Source organism: Eptesicus fuscus, chromosome 4, assembly GCF_027574615.1.
Source record: "Eptesicus fuscus isolate TK198812 chromosome 4, DD_ASM_mEF_20220401, whole genome shotgun sequence".
NCBI classification, from domain to species: domain Eukaryota; kingdom Metazoa; phylum Chordata; class Mammalia; order Chiroptera; family Vespertilionidae; genus Eptesicus; species Eptesicus fuscus.
In genome coordinates this window covers 10,531,032-10,551,850 of record NC_072476.1, presented here as the reverse complement: position 1 = coordinate 10,551,850, position 20,819 = coordinate 10,531,032, and the positions used below count along the sequence as shown (strand labels likewise).

General features: G+C 48.1%; 1 protein-coding gene across 1 annotated transcript in view; it reads left to right on the top strand.

Annotated features, from left to right (window-relative positions):
• Positions 1-20,819, top strand: part of LMF1 (lipase maturation factor 1) — a 108,750-nt gene that overhangs the window by 9,340 nt on the left and 78,591 nt on the right. The window contains exons 2-3 of the mRNA XM_054714148.1: positions 4,741-4,945; positions 5,001-5,050. Coding sequence (XP_054570123.1) covers positions 4,741-4,945; positions 5,001-5,050 — 255 coding nt within the window. The remainder of the gene's footprint in view (positions 1-4,740; positions 4,946-5,000; positions 5,051-20,819) is intronic.

Below are 20,819 nucleotides of genomic sequence, written 5' to 3'. Positions count from 1 at the left end.
GGAATCCAGCCCGTAATCCGGGCATGTGCCCTTGACTGGAATCGAACTTGGGACCCTTCAGTTGGCAGGCCAACACTTTGTCCACTGAGCCAAACCAGCTAGGGCTGATGACTTCATTTAAAAATGTATATTTTTATTGATTTTTAGAGAGACAGGGAGAGGGAGAAAGAGAAACATCCATGTGAAAGCAGGGCATCTATTGGCTGCCTTCTGCATGCCCCCTACCAGGGATTGAGCCTGAAATCCAAGCATGTGCCCTGATGGAGAATTGAACCAGCAACCTTTTGGTGCTCAGGATGATGCCCAACCAATTGAGTTTGTATCAGGCCTTTATGTACAATAACTTGTGTATGTGTTTTATTGGAGTTAAAACACACATACCAGCCATCAAAGTGAGTCCTGGTTATTTATCTTATACAAATAAAAACATAGGACACACACACACACACACACACACACACACACACACACACACAGATACACTGTTCTCTACACTCTTTTTAAAGCAAACAGTATCCTATAGATTGTTCCAAGCAGCCCAGAAAAACCCACCTCACTCTTTTTGACTATTTGAGATCCTAGATGTAGTAGTATTGGGTCCAACGGAGGCTGCAATCGGATATTGCCAAACTGTCTTCAAAGAGCTTGCATCAATTATGCCCCACCTGCATTGGTTGAGAAGGTCTGTTGCCTCACACCAAGGCCAGTGTGGGTATTTTCCGGCTTCCTCGCTTAATCTAATATGTGAAAATCATAGTGTTTTACTTTTTATTTATGGATAAGTGTTAGCATACAGATGTATTTTTTAGCTTTATTGAGATATAATTGATACACAAAAATGTAATGTATACATTTAATATACATCGTAATAAGTTTTGCATTTCTTTTGAAAACAGTTTTCAACCACTCCAATTCCTGCTTTAGTGTGTACGTATTAAAAACATGTTTTTTGCCAAAAAAAAAAAATTTATTTCAGAGAGGAAGAGAGAAATATCAGTGATGAGAGAGAATCATCGATTGGCTGCCTTCTGCACGCTCCACACTGGAGATCAAGCCCACAATCCAGGCATGTGCCCTGACCAGGAATCAAACCATGATCTCCTGGTTCATAGGTCGACGCTCAACCACTGAGCCACACCAGCCGGTCTCCTTTTTCATTCCTGATATTGGTGTCTTCTCTCTTTTAGTTGGTCAGTTTGGCTAGAGGTCTATTAGTTATAGTGACCTTTTCAAAGAACCAACTTTTGGTTTTATTGATTTTCCCTATTTTTTTCTTGTTCTCAATTTCATTGATTTCTGTTCTTAAATTTTAAATAATTTCTTTCCTGCTGCTTGTTTTGTAATTTGTTCCCCCCCCCCCCTGATCTCTTAAAGGAAAAGTTTAGATATGAAACCTTTCTATTTATCTAACATGGACATTATACTGTAAATTTTCCTTTAAGCACTGCTTTAGCAGCATCCCACAATTTTTGCTATGTTGTTTTTTCAACTTTCATTCAATTAAAAATATTTTGTAATTTCTCTTGTGCCTTTAAAAAAACCATGGTTTATTTAGAAGTGTGTGGTTTAATCTGCAAAGATTTGAGTATGTTTCCAGGTAATATCCTGTTACTGATTTCTAGTTTAATTCTATGTGGTCAGAAAACATATTTTGTCTATTTCAATTCTACTATATGTTGGTATGTGCTTTATGGTTCATACTGTGGTGTGTCTTAATGTTCCATGTATACTTGAAAATTACATATATATCTTGCTGTTAAATAGAATGCTCTAAATATGTCATATAGTTGTGTCTTGCTTTTTTATACTGTACTAGTAGCCCGTTTGCACGAAGATTCGTGCAATAGACCTTCATTCACCTGGCTGCCTGCACCAGTTTTCTGCCGGCACCGGGGACCCAGGCCTTGGCTGTGGCCACTGCCCTCTACCTTCTTTCAGGGTCCGGGCTTGGCCCTGGGCGGTGGCCTTGGGCTCAGCTGCACCCAGCGTCCCTGCGACCCGATTGCAGGAGCAGACCCCCAGGGCTCGGCCGCACCGCACCCCAGCCGGGTCCCTGCTCCGATCGCAGCAGGCACCCGGCTGGCGCCCAAGGCCCGGAAAGCCCCGGGCGGCTTTCCGGTCCTTGGGCTCGGCCGCACCGCACCCCAGCCGGGTCCCTGCTCCGATCGCAGCAGGCACCCGGCTGGCGCCCAAGGCCCGGAAAGCCCCGGGCGGCTTTCCGGTCCTTGGGCTCGGCCGCACCGCACCCCAGCCGGGTCCCTGCTCCGATCGGAGCAGGCACCCGGCTGGCGCCCAAGGCCCGGAAAGCCCCGGTCGGCTTTCCGGTCCTTGGGCTCCGCCGCACTGCACCCCAGCCGGGTCCCTGCGATGGGAGCAGGCGCCCGGAAAGCCACCGGCCCCAGCGTCCCTGTAACGGTTTCCTGGTGGGCATGGTTGATGGGCGTGGCTTGGTTGGTGGGCGTGGCTTGGGCGTAGCGAAGGTGCGGTCAATTTGCATATTTGTCTATTATAAGGTAAGATTATAAGGTAAGATAGCAATCTGTAAGTGTCAGTTGGATCAAGTTAATATGTGTAAAGAATATATACATACTAGTATATGTACTAGGTTAGTTCATTTTGTATATACATATACTTTGTTGTTAGGTTCATGCACATTTAGTATTAAATATCCATTTGTTGATCCCTTATCACTATGCAATGCCCTTTTTTTTAAATCATTTCTTGCGTTTACATATATTTTGTCTGATATTGATAAAGCCATCCAGCTTTCTTTGGATTAGCGTTTGCATGATATCTTTTTCTGTGCCTTTACTTGTAACCTACCTATGTCTTTATATTTAAAGTGGATTTTGTATAAGCAGAATAGACCTGGGTCCTGTTTTTTATTCAATCTGACAATTTCTATCTTTGCTGATGTGTTTAGAACATTTCCAGTTAAAGTGATGGATTAAAGTCTATCGTTTTGCTAGTTATTTTCTATTGGTTCCTCCTATTCTTCGTTGCTTTTTTCCTGCTTTCTTTTTGGCTAACTGATCATTTTTTATTATTTTATTTTAGTATCTGCATTGATTTATTCCTTTAGAATTGTTTTAAACAATTTTTTCTCTCCAGCAGGATTTACAATATAATACATTCCAAGTTAGTCTGAGTCTAACTTCGTAAAACTAATTACCTTCACATACTAGTCTGCCACTTTCTGTGTGGTGTAAGGTCCTTCTGACAGCGTATTTCCAGTGTCTCCCTTCAGCCTTTGTGCTGTTTCTTACATAGTTTGCTTTACTTACGCTGTAAGCACACAGTTCATTGTTGCTGTGTGCTTTCGACCAAGGGGTGCCCACTTTCCTGAAAGGGCAGGTGCTGACTGTTTTACCTGTGAGCCTAACCCACCACCATGTTCTCCATCTCCATCTCAGCCCTGCCTGGGATGCCTTTTTATTCACTATAGAAATGCATGGTGTTGTTTAGCTTTTTACAAAGTACAGCTTCTGTCTCCTTCAGTGTCGGTGTGTTTTCTACCCAGCCGTGTCTCAGTGGTCATCCCAGCACTCTATGGAGCTGCCTTTCACTTGCCTTTCCTCTCTTGGTTTCCCTGCTCTTCACGTTCACAGACAGCAGTGCTGTGCTCTCCTGCAGCATCTCTGTGCAAAGCATATCTGTGCAAACACTGAAGCCCCGAGGACGTGACTGTGCTCTTGTAGGAGTGGGAGTTGTTAGAAACTAATTCAGAAACTTGTGGTTTGAATGGAAGGTAATCGTGACTTACATGTAAACATTATCATAAGCTTCAAACACTCTGGGTAGTTCCAGGAGCAGCACCATTGACCAGACTCATGGGTTATCAGGATGTATTTATGGTGGGAATGCTGCGTGCAATCTGGATGGTTAACTGACCATTTACATGCAACCAGACACATATTTTATATACATGTATATCTATATATACACACACATATACAATGTGTATAAGTATATATATATATATATATCTAATCTAATAATAGACAAATATGCAAATTGACCGCACCTTCGCTACACCTAAGCCACGCCCACCAGCCAAGTCACGCCCACCAGCCAATCAGGACGAGTATGCAAATTACCCCAATAAAGATGGCGGCTAATTTGCATATCAAGACAGCTTCGAAAGAAGCCAAGAGCTGCAGAAGGGAGTAAAGCGAAGAAGCAAGCAAGCGGGGGGGGGGGGGGGGGGAGGGGGTGGAGGACAAGGGAGGAGCGAAGTCAGGGCCGGGGGGAAGGGGAAAGCAGGCGGGCTGGAGGAGAAGGCGGTGCAGGTGACAAGGGCGGAGCGGAGGCAGGGCCAGGGGGGACAAAGGGGAAAGCAGGGGGGCTGGAGGAGAAGGCGGGCCGGGTGACAAGGGCGGAGAGGAGGCGGGGTAGAGTGCAGCAGGAAATCCTATTGCAGGATTTTTCCTGCAACGGGAAAGCTAGTGTGTGTGTGTGTGTGTGTGTGTGTATGTATGTATATATATATATATATGTATGTATGTATATATATATATATAAACATATACACGTGACTTCTCCAGGTTGGGTCTTCCAAAATTTCCCCCAATATTTTGAGAAATACTCAGACCCAGAGTCCATGCTTTGGTTCCAAACCGTTGGTCAGACTCTGCCTCATCTTGCCCAGCTGAGTCCCCACACGCTGGAAAAGCGCCCACTGGTGCCCACGAATGGTGTGTTCCTACTCATGTTCCTTTCATCCTTTCCTTTTTCTTCCAGTTGTGGCATTCTTGGTGGCTTTTCATCAGAACAAGCAGCTGATCGGAGACAGAGGACTCCTGCCCTGCAGAGTGTACCTGAAGAGTGTGCAGCAGTACTTCCAGGGGCAGGTTGGCTGGGGCGCCGTGAGCTATGCCCCGACCCTCCTCTGGCTGCTGGACTGGTCACACATGGACTCCAACCTGGATGCCCTCGCACTGCTCGGGTTGGGCATCTCATCTTTCATCCTGGTTACCGGCTGTGCCAATATGGTTCTCATGACTGCGCTCTGGGTCCTCTACATGTCCCTGGTCAACGTGGGACAGATCTGGTAAGTGGGAAGAACTGGGCACACGTGAGCCAGGCGAGCTGTACCTCAGCACCTAGGGGATGTTAAACGCTGCAGAGCAAACCACAACCTCCTGGCAGCTGGAGGGGTTGAGCAGGCTTTCTTCTTACCTTAGTTCAGGAGAATATCATTATTTTAACGAGGCCATGGTAGCGACTGCTAATTGCCAAACAACCAAAATGCAGGGGCCTTTCTTCATTGGGAGCAGTCACTGATTCTGCTGGGAGTGGCGTGGCTGCTCCGAGACTGCACGGCCAGCCTCCTGGAGCCAGCAGACCGTGAGATGGAAGTAGAAGTCACTGGGTGGGTTTCTGGTGACAGGGTTGAGTTGGAGGTTTAAGGCTATTGCTCCTTACCCTCTCCTGTCCCTTCCTTGTTAAGAGGAATCTTGACCAGCTAGTACCAGGGGTCACAGACCAGATCGGCCGCGTTGGGGAGAGTAGGCTTCAGTGCCAAAGGAATCAGAGGTGGTGATGGCGGTGAGGAGAGGGGAGAAGTCCTGTGGGAATGCGCACAGGGCACATGGGCGTGTCAGGGCAGCCTGTGGCCTGGATGAAGTCGGGCCCCTGGAGTGTTGTTTCAACTGGTCAAAGGAGGGGGATCCTGCTCTTCTTCCCGGTTCTGGGTTCCACAAATAGGGAAGGTCACCTACCAGAGGAAGCACAGATCACTCAGGAAGATAAGACCAAGCCTTGACAGAAGGCTCTAGGAAAGGGGTGGGTGTCTGTGTAGACGTGCCGGAGGTAGATATGCAGGTTGCTGTGGGATGGGTTTCTATGTACATGTGTAGGAGGTAGACGTGGGGGTGGATGTGTAGACATACAGGAAATAGACATGGGTGTGGGTGTCTGTGTAGACATGTTGGTATCTGTGTAGATGTGCACGAAGTAGATGTAGGGTCAGTGTCTGTGTAGACATGTAGGGAGTAGATGTGTGGGTGGTTGGTTGTGTAGACATGTAGGAGGTTCAACACATCTGAGGCCGCTGTTGGGATGGTCCTTCCAGGGCCCATCTGTCCTCTGGGAGAAAGGCTTTGTCCGTGGTCTGGCAGTCTGTTCTGTGCTGGCCCAGGATGGAGAGGGTCCCTGGGTCTCGGGTCATGACAGTGACGCTTCCCAGAGAGGGGTCTTTAACCAAGAAGGTCCAACTCCTGGGCATGAGGAGCTGACCTTCAGTTCCCCTGTTCATTTATTTTGAATGGTCCCACAGCTGTAGCATGGACTGGGATCCCTGCGGTCGTCCCCTCTTAGCTCCGTCATCTGTGCCCTGGTCCCCAGTGCACATGCACACTGCTGTGAGAGGGCATCTGGGCTGGATCTTTCCGCGCCTCTTCCTGCTGTGGGAAGTGCTGGTTTGTGCTGGGCTTGGGTCGGGGCCAGTGTGAATGAAACTCAGTAGTGTGCAGAATGCGCTGCCCCCAAACTCAGCTTGTTACAAGGGGACTCAGCATCTCATCATCCCAAAATCCCCTCCACTCTGCCACCCCTGGGGCCTTCTGTTGACGAGTTACAGTTGTGAGCAAGCACCATTGCAGTCAAAAGCTTGGGATTTAGGAAGAGACTTGGGGAAACTTCAGCACCTGCAACTGTGGTGTGAGTTGCATGGGTTGGAGAAAAGACCAAGGGCTGTGCCACTGGTTACGCAGCTGTGGCCATCTGTATGAGTTCACACATCTGTTCACAGGTCACTGAGTGACTGACAGCCTACCATTATGGCTCATGCACTGTGTTCACTTCCATACAGAAACTGTGTTGGTTTCCTAGAGAGGTGGATATATTAAATATGATTTATTTTCTTTTTATAAAGGACAAAGCAGTGACCGTGGAAATAGGGGCTGGTGCATGGTAAGGTGTGTCTGGCTGTCTGAGGTGGGCCCTGAGCACAGGTGATGCTTCCTTCACTTGCACCTGCTCCTTCCTGCATAGACTTCATGGGTGCTGCCACTTCAGGGCATCTGACCTCCGTGGCGGCCACAGGGGGTTCCTGCCCGCCTGCAGTCTCCTGGTCAGTAGTTGTTTACCAGCGCAAGAGGCCTCTGGCTGGGTTTTACTGTGGTGTCCAAGGGGCTGCTATTTCTTGAGACCCATGATTTTAATCCACCCTAGAGGAAGAAGTATCCTAGATGCCTTTGACCCAGAGATGGCATGCTCCGTGTGTAACAGTTGGCACGGATCATGCCTTATTGTACCTGGCAGCCAAACTTTATCAACTTTAAGTTTTACTTCAAAAATTATTTTTGACTCATGTCTAGGATATACTGTCAGGTATGAATAACCCCATGCTTCAAAGTCTGAAAACAAGTCTGAGTACATTTGACCAAAAATGCAGGCTTGTATGTTATCATTGGGGAAGATATTCTGCTCCCTTACCCTTGGGTATGTTAAAAAAGGTGATTTGAATTAATTTAAGCTCGCTTAAGCAAAATAAAACAAATGACACCTGAGATGTTTTAGGTGGAAAATGTAAAAGAAGAAAACATCTGTCAACAGAGACCAGTGGTGTATTCACCATGTTCCTGATGCCAGATGTCCATGGTCACAGCTGAACTGGGGGCTGGTTTGGCACAGGCTTGGGGGCTCGGGGTGGGACTCCATGTGCACCAGGTGGGTGGTTAGCACAATTCAGGTACCCTCGACCCTGACCGTGCCTGAGGTCAGCTTTTGACCCACGTTTCCCTGGGGGATGATAGTTTTTGAGCTGTCAGAGTGTTATTGAGCGCTTACTGAGAGAGTGAGGACCACTTAAATGGAAAATGGGCTTTCTTTTTCCGATACCCTGAAATGAAAATTAGACACAATCTGTTCCTTTCATGTCTCCTTTATTTTAAGTTGAGAGGAAAGAATATTTGTTTGGGATGAGATGCTCAGATAATAGACACCGTTGATGGAACGTCTTTCAAGTGTTGTCCAGCTGGCGTCCCGTGGCGGGGACAGGAAGCCCCCGTGGGGCGAGGAGGCGCCAGGCAGGTGCACATGGCACTTCGCCGGCACTCAGCCCTGCATCAAGTTGCCCAGCTTTGCTGAGTGCATGCTGTGGCCACTGCTTCACTTTCTCTCCCTTCGCTTTAAATGGGTGTCCTCTCGGCTTCTTCCTGACCCAGCCCAGTGTCCATGACGCCGTCACAGTGCTGGAATGAATGTCTCAGCACACATGGGGATCTTAAACTGCTGCCAAGGGAGACAGGTAAAACCCTGTGCTTGGCGGTGCTTTGAGTTTCCAAGGCCAATGTCATGGGGCCGTACGTGACACCCTGCATATGCGCGAACCATGACTGCCCTTCCTTTGCTCTCCTGTCTGGATCCTGACACTTGGCGAGGCAAGTGGGAGCCTAATGAATGCGCTTCATGATGGCAGTGGTTGAAGGGCTTCATTTTGGGGAGAGTGGCTTCAGTTATGCAGTCCGTGCTTCACAAGCTAATAACCCACATTCTTGGAGGCAGCAATCCCACACCCCATGAGAGCAGACCTTGTAGGGTCCAGGTTCAATTAGATGGACTCAAAGTAGGCCTGGGCGGTTCAGAGCTTGGGGATGGGTCAGAGAATCCCTTGGGTGGGAGGGAAAAGGAGGAGCAGATTCACTTCCTTCGTGGCATTTTCTTGGGCTCTGATTGTGTTCTTGTTTGGTTGATGGAGGCACTCTGCCTTCTGAGGCTGGGCTGTGGGAGACAGCTGGTCAGGACTTTCTAATATTGGTCCTTTTGTCTGGACGTGGGAAAGGTGACTGGACTCGGGGACTGTATTCTACAAGACAGGAAATATGAATGTGGCCCAGTGCCATGTTGGCTACTGCGAGGAGGTAGTTAGAACTCAACAAGGCTGTAGGCCCACAGCAGGGTGCAGGGTGAGCTCGTGTGGAGGCTCGTGGTTTCTGAGGACACAGTGCAGCAGTGCCGGGTGGCTTTGGGGCCTCAGCTTCATAGGAGCCCACTCTCTCTCGTTATCAGTCGAGTGTGACTGGAAGAAGTTTTGATTGATAATGCTCAAGTACAGTAGTGATAACAGGTATCAAAGTCATCCTGAGGATGATAGTGGGGGGCAGTTAAGTGACCACTCTTGGTTCCTTTTTATTTAAATAAGGAGGCCTTGTTAGGAGAAGGTACAGAATTGTGTCTGTTGGGATGGGAGACGGAGGCAGCCTGCGATTAGATCGGGCCACAAGGTGCCTCCGATTAGATGGCAGCACTTACTGCTGTGGAACTTTATCCCTTCCTTCTCAGATGGGGTTGGACTGAGGTAGGGATGCCTTTGAGAACTCACATTAGTTTCATTCTTCTTACTGAGAATTTGAGTTTGTCTGCCCAGATGTTGCCTAGAGCCCCCAGATGTTGCATCCAGTGGAAGGAAGTGTATGCTGTCCTGACCTGGATGGCCAGTCCTTCCTGGGGCCCCAGCCTGCACTCTGTTTTGGGTGCTGGTAAGGAATGGGCAAGGTTGGAGGCGGCTCTCCTGAGGGGCACGGATACTGGTGCTGCCCGGCCACCTTGACTTGTTTTTAATTTAATGAACTTCACTTTTTAGACCAGTTTCACATTTATAGAATTATCACAGAAATAGTGCAGAGTGCCTCTGTACCCCACTCCAGTTTCTCCTATTTTTATCCTCTTTCATCGGATGGGACATTTGTCATACCTAATGAACCAGTGTCAACACAGCATTATTTATTCACATTTCCTCAGTTCCTTCCCAACGCCCTCTTTGTCCCAGAATCCCCCCAAGACCCACATGATGTTTGGTCTTTATGACTCCTGCTTTTGATCCCTCAGCAGTTTTGAGGAGCACTGGTCAGGTGTTCTGTTGAGTGTGCCTCTGTTGGGATGTGTCTGATGTTTTCTCATCATTGACTGGGTTGTGGATTTGGAGAGACCATAGAGGCACAGTGCTGTCGTCATCCATTATATCGAGTCTGTGCCATCGACACAACTCAGCTCCATGATGCTGACCTGGTATCCAGCCCGGCCATGACTATTAGGTGTCTGCACTGTGAACCTGTCTTTTGCCCCCATGTTATTTATTCAATCATTGCTCAGTATGGACTCCTGCATACATCTAAGTTCATCTATGTTGGTACCGAATTGGGGCGGGGGAGGTGATTGGGGATCAATGGCCAGGGGAGGGGCTGTGGGAAATTGGCCGGCTAACCCCACCCCTGATTGGTGTGGGGGTGCTGATCAGGGGCAGAGCTGGCTTGGGGGAGGGGCCATGGGCTGATTGGGGTGGTGGGGGCCCATGGGGGGGCAGGGCTGACCAGGGGGAGGGGCTGCAGGAGGTTGGCTATCCAGCCCACCCCCTATTAGGGTGGGAGGAGCGATCAGGGACAGGGCCAGCTAGCGGGAGGGGACGCGGGAGGTTGGCCGGCCAGCCCTACCACCTGATCTGGCGGTTTGCTGGCTGCAGTGGGCGTCATAGCGACTGGTTGTTCCAGTCGTTACAGTGTTCCAATTGTTGGCTTTTTATATATATAGATAAATTGTAGGTGATCTTAAAGAAGAACCTAACCACCATTAACACTGTTAGGCTCTGATTATGTTCTTGTTTGGTTGATGGAGGCACTCTCTGCCTTCTGAGGATGGGCTGTGGGAGACAGCTGGACAGGCCTTTCTAACACGGGTCTTTTCTTCTGGACGTGGGAAAGGTGGAACCTTATTGGAAATCCTAATTGTGACTTCTGCCCCAGTTTCTCCAGTTAATTTAGCATCAGCTTTTCCAAAAGGCTGGATTTGTGATCTTTTTGTCTGTGCTTTACTTTGGCAATAATCCTAGAGGGCTTCTTTGTTGCTATTAAGGATGGCTGTATAACCGTCCTTCTCTCTTCCCCACCTTCCTGGCCCCCCCAAAAAGAAGAAAGGATTATCTCTAGAAACTTGGACCGAGGTTGGGCGGCTCAGGAGGTCTCTTCCTGTGGAGGAAGCTGCCTCTGGCATGTCCCTCTGACACAGGGACGGTATCAACTTCAAAGGGTGCTGAGAACAGATGCCAGCAGGCCCAGGAGATGTGGGGGGGACCAGGGTCAGGCTCCACTCTGACTATTGAGAATGAGACCCTGACTTTAGCTCTGAGCCTTAATACCGCACCGTTCCATGGCTGCCCCCGCCCTGGTTCATAGCCCATCACTTTCATCAGGTATAGATACATTTGATGCATAAAAATGAATTTCTCCTTCGGATTTATGAGGTTCTAGGAAGCAGGATGGTGCCATTTCCATTCTTTGGTAATAAGGGTCAGGTACCCAGTGCCAGGCAGGGGCCCAGTCCCAGGTGGTGAGGGAGGAGGGCAGGGCTGGAGGCCCTTCCATTCTTGTCAGACAGTTGTGCTCACAAAGGTCCAGCCATCTCAGAGCTTCCTCAGCTGGGCCACAGGAAGACAGCCCTTCTCACCCAAGAGAGGGCCCTCCTCGCTCTTGCACCTCGGCACTGAGACAGCCTTGACGGTGCTGTGGGCTTCACTCCCCACAGTCCTGTGATGAGTTTTTCCAGCAGAGTTGGGGTTGGGGTTGGGGCAGGGTAGATGCCAACTGACTGCTTGGGCACATTGAGGGCTGCTGTTTTAGTTCCTGTGGCATTTTCATCCTGAGCTGCTTCCGTTTGCCATAATCACACAACAAGGGCTTCAGTGTGGATGATAAGATCAGCCACAGACATGCGTCAGGAATCAGAGGTGGCTTAGAAGAACAGGCTTTATTACTAACCCCTGTCTGCCTGCTTCCTGAGTGAGCCTTCAGGGGGCTCTGTGCTGGGCAAGAAAGTGGGGGGAATTCTTACAAATTCACAGTTTGCCTGTCCACAGCCAGGGTATGAGCATAATCTATATGTATAAAAGCCTAAGCGACCAAACGACCAGACGACCGGTCGCTGTGACATGCACTGACCACCGGGGAGCAGACGCTTAACACAGGAGCTGCCCCCTGGTGGTCAGTGCGCTCTCACAGCGGGACCGCCGCTCAGCTGACTGACGGGTTCCAGATGCCGGGCAGTGCTACTGAGCAGTGGCAGGCGCAGCAGGGCTGGGATGAGTGAGAGCAGCTCGGTGCCCGGCCCGGGCTCAGGATCCTCCCCAGCCTCCTGCCACTTCATGCACTACTACATCCCTCAAGGGATGTCAGACTGCTGGTTTTGGTCCAATTCCTGCAGGCCAGGCCCAGTTGGGCTGAAACCAGCAGCCCAATATCCCCCAAGGGGTCCCGGATTGCGAGAGGGCGCAGGCCAGGCTGAGGGACCCCACCGGTGCACAAATGCGTGTACCGGGCCTCTAGTTTAACAAATATTTATCCATGAGCCTTTTTACAAAACAAAACAGTGCTGGAAGCCTGATGTACTTTTCTAATCAGAGGCTTGTAAAAATAGGAGCCTCATACAGAAGTCATTGGGGTAGAATGAGCCCCAAGGGGTGTGGACAAAACCCGCTTTGTGTGGTGGGCAAGTGTTTTAGCCTGGATGTTGCAAGGCTCCACCCCTTCTTGGTTCTGTCGCTTCCTTCACGGGAGACGGCCTTCCTCTGTGTAGAGGCCCTGTCTCTAACAGGCAGGCAGGGGTACCGTGTTAACACAGACCATTCGGGAGCAAAATCTAGGCTCTTGGAAAAAGGAAGGGCTTGAGTTTCTTTAAAGAACAAAACAGTAGAAAAAGAAAAACAACAACAAACAGTACGTCCCCAAAATAGCTCCATGGACAGCCATCTCCTAAATAAGTTCCAGCTGTTAAAAAATATAATAAAAGCTATAAAAGTAATAAAGACATTGTAGTTTTTCATGTAATTAGATATACTTACCTATATTTAAAAATCTTATATTAGGCAGCCTTGAAATTCAAAATTCAAAACAGGTGAAGTTACGAAAGAACACATTTTTAAATACCCTCAGTACATGTGATCGCGGTAACAGCGCAGGCCCGTCCCTGGTTTCCACGGGCACCGTGTCCTGGTGGCCCAGGCTGCGGGCAGGGGTCGTGCGAGGCCAGCTCTGACCTGACTGACTTCCGTCTCTTCTAATCAGACCTGATAAAAATGGGAAGCATTCATTCTTTATGAGTTTGTGAAAATCAGCCCCTTCCCCCTCTCCATCAACAAGGTGATTTATTGGGAGAATTTGCTGGGTAAACTTGTTTCTTTAATTAGCCAGTGCATACACTGGCTGTTTTAAAAGTTTTGAACTATGGAAACTTAGAAACCTGTTCAAAAGTGGAGAGTATAATGCAAAGAACCCTCTCACACACGTCTGTCCCCTCTCCTCCCAATTTGTCTTTTCTGGAGTAAAGAGCAAATCCCACCTTGTGTCATTTTACCTGTAAGTAGTGTGATTCTCTGATGGGCCAGGATTGTTAAAAGTACCATCGCTGCCAGGCCGCCAGCACCCCCAACTCTGAGAGAATGGCCACCTGACAGTTCTTCCTCAATGCCCCATTGCTTCAGTGTCCTTCAATGTATGACTCTTGCTTCCAGGGTCTGCATCTGAACTTTTCACAGTGGAAACACACACACATTCAAAAGTGGGTGGTGTGGAGAGCCCTGGGACCTGCACCAGCTCTCCAGACGCCCAGGGCTGACCCTTCTTCATCCTCCAGGGGTCCTGCCCTCTCTTCACTGAGAGGGCTCTGTGCAAATCTCACCTGATCCTTTCATTGATACACTAGAGGCCCAGTGCATGAAATTCGTGCACGGGTGGGGCGGAGTCCCTCAGCCCAGCCTGCACCCTCTCCAATTCGGGACCCCTTGGGGGATGTCCGACTGCCTCTTGCAATACAGGACCGCTGGCTCCTAACCGCTTGCCTGCCTGCCTGATCGCCCCTAACCCCTCTGCCTGCCTGCCTGATGGCCCCTATCCACCTCTGCCTGCCTAATGGCCCCTAACCACTCTGCCTGCCTGCATGATCGCCCCTAACTGCTCCCCTGCTGGCCCGATCGCCCCTAACTGCCTCTGCCTCGCCCCACACCCAGGACCCAGGATTCCCTCCTCCGGCCAGTCACAGGCACCTGGGACCCATGCTTCCCTCCCTCTGGCTGGCCGCAGGCACCCAGGACCCGAGCCGGCTTCACCTGGGCCACAGGCGCAGGCACAGCCATTGCTGCCTGGGGCTGCAGGGCAGGCAGCTTGTCCCTCTCCTGGGCCGCAGGCACAGCCACTGGTGCCTGCGACCACAGGGACCATGGGGCGTGCGGATTGTCCCTCTCCCAGGCCGCAGCCTGGCTGGTCCCCATTCCTCTCTCATGAGCTCATTTGTGCCTGGCTGGTCCCCATTCTTCTCTCCCCAGTGTTGAGTGAGCCCCTAAGGTGTGATGATGTGATGACCATTTGCATATTAGCTCTTTTATTATTTAGGATAGTTGTTTCATTAAAAAACTACTTTTTAAAGCATCTTTATTGAGGTATAATTTGCATACCATTAAATTTAACCAGTTAAAGTATACATGTCAGTGGCTTTATATAGTCACAAAGTTTGCAACCATCACTAAGTATAAAACATTTTTGTCACCCCCTATAGAAACCCATATACCCCCATTCTCCTCACACACCCATTTCTCCCCCAGTCCCTGGCACCCACCGATTCCCTTTCTGTCGCTGTAGATGCACCTGTTCTGAATGTTTCACATAAATGGAGTCACACACTACGTGGCCTTTTGTGTCTGGCTTATCTCACACAGCATGATGCTTTCAGGGTTCATTCACATTGTAGGGTGTGTCAGTTCCCCATTGCTTTTTACTCCTAAATCATAGGTCATGATGTTTGTAAAGATGGGTGTGGTCTTTTTATCCAAGTGGTAGATTTTGTTGTTAACTTGGGCTGAAGACAGGTGCCAGAGCTGCACAGATGTGAGAGGTATTTGTTCCAAGGCCACATGCAATCCCCCACCTTAGTTGTGTTCCATTATGTTGTAGGGATTTACAGTCTATGATTTGGGCTAATGTGTCTCCCCTTCCCAAGGGTGCAAAGTGAGCCTGCATCACTGAAGCCCTGGGCCAATGTGAGGACTCAAGGTTCTACTTAGATTCCAAATGAAGACAGACCTCAAGTCCTTAGAGAGGAGACAAGTCCCCAAATTCCTTTAATTTAGGGCCCTTTTCTAATATGTGCTCAGGGTAATACCATCTTTTAAATTTTCAGATTCTAGGGTCTGACATTCTTACATTGTTTGATTGCAATTATTTACTGCAGGAAAACCAAGTATTATATTTACTTTTTTCCAAAATATTTTTTGATTGGCCTGTTGTGGGGTGGGGTTGGACATGAAAAGGCTTTTATCCCCCAGGGCAGCCTGGTGGGGCTCCAAACCCCCACTCAGAGCACCCGAGGACAGATCTCCCCTCCACACTCATCACCACTCAGCACCTGAGGGCAGGTCTCCCCTCCACTTAGCACCTGAGAGCAGGTCTCCCCTTCACTCTCCCCTCCACTCAGCACCTGAGGGCAGGTCTCCCCTCCACTCTCCCCTCCACTCAGCACCTGAGGCCAGGTCTCTCCTCCACTCAGCACCTGAGGACAGGTCTCCCCTCCACTCTCCCCTCCACTCAGCACCTGAGAGCAGGTCTCCCCTCCACTCTCCCCTCCACTCAGTACCTGAGGCCAGGTCTCTCCTCCACTCTCTCCTCCACTCAGCACCCGAGGACACATCTCCCCTCTATCTTCACTTCCTGCTGTATTTAATGCTCATAAGCTCTGTGCCCTGATCCCACACTGTCCTCGGGTCATGGACATGGGCTCTACTTAGTGGGGTAACACAGTGTTTTAATCTTAAATACATTTTTTGGCAAAGCATGCCAAACTTTAATACATTTTTCTCCTTTTGTTTTTCAGGTATTCATTTGGTAAGTGAAAATCATTTAGAAAAAAAACTCTGCAAGAGTTAACATTTTGTATTGGGGTATGTATCCTCCTGCCTTTTTTTCTGGCTTTCTCATTGCTTAAGCATCTGTCATTAGCCCTCAGGTTTCACCATGTTGTTCTGATACCATGTTTGTTATCTAACCTGGGACTCCTACCCCCAGCCAGTCTCCTTGCCCAGAGTGGTGGACTAATACCAAGGAGGGAACTCATGCATTTTTAGGTTCATGCGTATGGAATCATCTCTATATTACTGGGTAGAGTAGTCCCACAATAGTGACAGCAAGTAGTGGTTTCTTCGAATGTTATGGATCTATCCCCAACCCTGGATGAATGAAAAGGCTTATGACATGTGTGTTCCCCTCTCCAGGCCACACTGAGTCCCCAGTGGACACAAGCCCATGGACACCCTACCCAGAGGAGGGGGAGGACTTCAGGTTCCCCCAGCTGTAGTCTTAAGGGAAACGCTGCACCCAGGGTGAGCGTGCAGAGTAAGTAAGGTTTTTGTTCAGAGATGAATGGGCAGTGGGACCATGCCTGCTGCCTGGGGACAAGCAGAAGACAGCCCCTAAGTGAACAGGACTGGACAGGGCCAGCCATGTCATGGATTCCATTTGGGTCTCACCAGCTTACATGCCATTACAACAAAGACATCAGTGCTCTCCAGCATAACAGAACCCAGATACCCCTCAGCTTGACATCCTCATGTTCAGGACACAGTCCCCAACCACACAAGAAACAGAGGACTGGGACATCAGGCCCATTCTGGAGAGAACAGACAGTCGACAGAGGCCAACCCCAAGATGACTAGATGCTGGGGATTTCAGACAGGGTCTGAGCAGCTGCCAACACTGCGTACTGAGGTGAGGGAAACCAGGCTCCTGAAGAAGAAAAAAAAAAAGTGCTCACAGCAGAAAATCTAGAAAAGAACCAAGTGGAAATTTCAGAACTGAAAAATACAATATCTGAAATAAGGAATTCACTAAATAGGCTGGATAGTAGGGTGGAGGTGACAGGAATGAAAGATCAGTAGACATCGCCCAGGCTGAGACCAGAGCCCCAGGAGGGGACAGAGAATGGCTGAAAAGTTTCCCAGTGTGGTGGGACTCACGTGTGTACAGATGCAGGAAGATTGGTGAAGCCCAAACAGCATAAATAAAAGAAAGCTGCCTGTGACATCATCTGAAATCAACATCAAAAACCAAAGGGGAAGGGAGAATCTTGAAAGCAGCAGAGAAGCTTACCATTGCCATTGAAATGGTTGGACCTGGCACCCAGGAGCAGTGGTGCTGAAAGGTGGACACAGTCCACCAGGATCCTGCACGCAGACTGTTCTCAGGGACGGCGTTGAAATAAGGAGAAATGAGAGCATTCATTGCTGGCAGATGAGCACTACAGGAATGCCACAGGCAGCTCTCCAGCTGAAGGAAAGGAACAGGAAGTGAAAATGTGGGTCCCTGGGCAGGAGTACAGAACACAGAAAACAGTAAATACACAGGTAAATGTGAAGATGGTTTTCCTTCATTTTCTTACTTCAGAATACATATAACTATTTAAAGTGAAATGAATCCTTTGTCTTCTGAGATTTGAAATGCACTCAGAGGGGAATACATGTGACAGGCATGACATGGAGCACGGCAGAAGGCGCTGATGGACCTGTGTGGCTGCAGTGTCCACATTTTATGTGAAGCGGCATAGTATTAACTTGAAGTATATTAAAAAGCTAAAGACGTGTATTTTAGTCCCTGGAACATGCACCAGGAAAATGTGGAGTGACAGTTAAAACTGATAAGACACATTGAAGGGGTGATCTGAAAACATTTGAATGACTCAAAAAGGCAGGAAGGAGGAGCACAGATCTAAAACTAAGGGTTTAATAGGAAATGAAAAATTAAGTGGTAAAACTAAATACCATATCAGTAATTACATTAAGTGTTAATGGACTAAACATTCCAGTTAAAAGACAGAAATCTACAGAACAACTTAAGAAAAAGGTAAGATGCAGCTATATTCTTCTAGAGGTAATGCACGTTAAATGTAGAAATGCAGAAAGTTTGAAAGGAAATGGATGGGAAAAGTACACTGGAGGCAGTAGTCAGAAGGAGCATTCAAGATCGAGTATCCCTGGAGATTAAGGACGAGTCATCAGGCAGGAAGACGTAACAAACCTCAAAGTACATGAGATAAAAAAAGTGACAACTAGCCCTGGCCCAGTGGCTCAGTTGGTTGAAGCTTTGTCTGTACACCAAAAGGCGTGGGTTCAATTCCCAGTTGGGTGCATATGGGAGGCAATTGATTCATGTTTCTCAGATCAATGTTTCTCTCTCCCTCTCAAATCAAACATATCCTTGGATGACAAAAAAGGTGACAACTAAAGGGAGACAGAGAAGGAATTTCAACACCCCCTTTCCCTCAGTTGACAGAACAACTAGATGGAAAATTGGTAAAAGGATGGACCCACTGAACAGCACTGCCTGACACCTGGTTGTAACGGGTGTTTCTGAGAACACACATTCTGTTCATGTGCACATGGTTTGTCCACCGGGAACACCAACCATAGGCTAGGCTGAACACAGGATTACATTGAACAGGGATTAAATCATATTGAGATTCTGCTTTCCTGAGAGACTCTCTCCCATCCTAACAGTGAGCTAGATATTCTGCATAAGCCAACTTTTTTGTACTCACTCAGCAAAGCAGCTTAATGGATCAAAATTCCCACCTCCCCTGACTGAGGAGGGATGGCCCTGTGACTGGCCTCACCTTCAGCAAAGTGAAAGAGGGAGAGGTTAAGGAGAAAGCCACCAACACACTGTTGAATATTCTTAGGGAGACAGTTGTCACCAGACATGGAGTTCTTGCTTACTGAGTGCTATGGTCTACTATACAAGGCTTGTGAGAAAGACTGGGGCAGGAGGGGTGACTACATAGGGTTTCCTTGGTGGTGTAGTGCAGGAGATGACTGGCCACTGACATACCCACCTGGCCCGGACTCTCCTTGTATAGGAAACAGAAGCCTCGAACCACTCAGAAGTGGACATCAACCCTATGCACTGAGGTCCCTGAGAGAAGGGGATCTGTGAGAGGGGCCCCAGATTGTGTCTGATACAGAGCATGCTCTGCTACTGCTGGGGGGCTGTTGGTGAGTGGAGTAGGGAGAGAATCGAAAGGAATTCTGAGAAGGCCCCACCCCAAGACTGCAAGTGAGGCTGGACCAGGAGCTGAGAGTCCCTCTCCCACCATCTGCTCAGCACCCGAGGAGAGGCAGCAGCTTGGGTGAGGCTGATCTGGCAGATGCACTGGAGCTGCTGGAAGTGAGAAACCCCCAAGCCCCATGCTGAGCACAGCAGGCGACTGAAGCCCTTCCCTAGGAAGTTGCAGCCTGTGGTCACTGAGGATCATGAGGAAACAACAAACTCAAAACCAGCTAATTTTCTGGCTAGATTGTCCCATCCCCATCCTACCCCTCCCCAAGAGCCTCGCTGTACATGCTCATTTCACTGACTATGGGTTGTTGAGAGATGCAGCAATCAGTAGAGATGACTCAGATGTTGGGGCTGTCATTTAGGGACCCTAAATGACAGTTGTGAACATGCCAGAGGTTCTAATGGAAAAGGTGGACAACCTACAAGAATAGATGAGCTGTTTCAGCAAACAGAGGGAAACTACAAATGAGCCAGATGGAAATGTGAGAAATAGACAATAGAGTTCAATCTGGGCTTCCTCTCATGGTTTGCAACAGAGCAGAACAGCTGAGGGGGAAAAAATCAGCGAACTTAAAGATATTAAAAATAAAACACAAGTGGGTAAAAAAAAAGAACAACATAGCGCCTGAGGGCTGATGGGTGATATCAAATAGTTTAACATAAAGGTAACTAAAGAGAGGAAGGGTAAAAAAATATTTGAAGATATAAAGGCCAAGAATTTTCCAAAAGGAATGAGAGACAAAATGCCACATATTCAAGAATTTTGGAAGTCACTAAGAAAACTACACTCGCCACACACATTCCTAGATATGTTATAGTCAAACTGTCAAAAATCAAAGAGAAAGAAAATCTTATTGAAGCCAGAGGTGGGAAAGACAGGTATAGAGGGACAGAGATAATAATTACAGCACACTATTCGTTTGAAACTGTGCCAGCCAGAGGACAAGGGAATGACATCATAAAGTGCCAGCAAGGAGGGAAAGGAAACCTGGCTATCAACCCAGAATTCAATACCCAGCAAAACTGTCCTCAACAATGAAGACAAAAATGAAGTTTTTTTCAGAGGATCTGCACGTCAAAATTGTTAGAGGAATTTCTTTAGGCAAAGCATTAGAATTTGTTAAAATGAGAGTAAATACAAAAAATTTTTTCCTGATTTTTAATTGCCTTAAAGGTAGGTAACAAAACAAAAATTTAAGTTTAAAATTTAAAGCAAAACAATCAGACTCTCACAAGCCACTGTCACTCACCAATTTCTTAACCCCCCAAATAGAGCTGTCCAGTGACATGGCTGTGTTGGGAGCTGCCAGGACCTTGTGGTCTGAGGTGTTGACACTCTTTCCCTTTTTTCAGGTTTGTACTTAAAAAAAAAAACACAAAAAAAAAAACAAGAAGAAGCAAGCAATGGGGAATTACTTCAGGAAATATTCTCTTTCCCACTTGTAAATCTAGCATAGCCTAATGATAACTGGTTCTATAACCTGTGAGTTATGTGCACTTGTGTCAAAGGAAAGGAAGCTTTCATAAGTTTGGGAATGAGGTTAGACGTGAGATGGGCTTCCTGCACCTTCTGAATTAGGGTTTATTTGATATCAAAATTATCTTCAAAGAAACCTGCCTTATCCAACATTTCGATAAACCCTCTTGTCTTAGTAAACATTATTTATTTGATTTATCCAAAACTGTAGCAGTGTTCCTTTTCCCAGTTGTTAGGACAGATAAAACCACCAGACC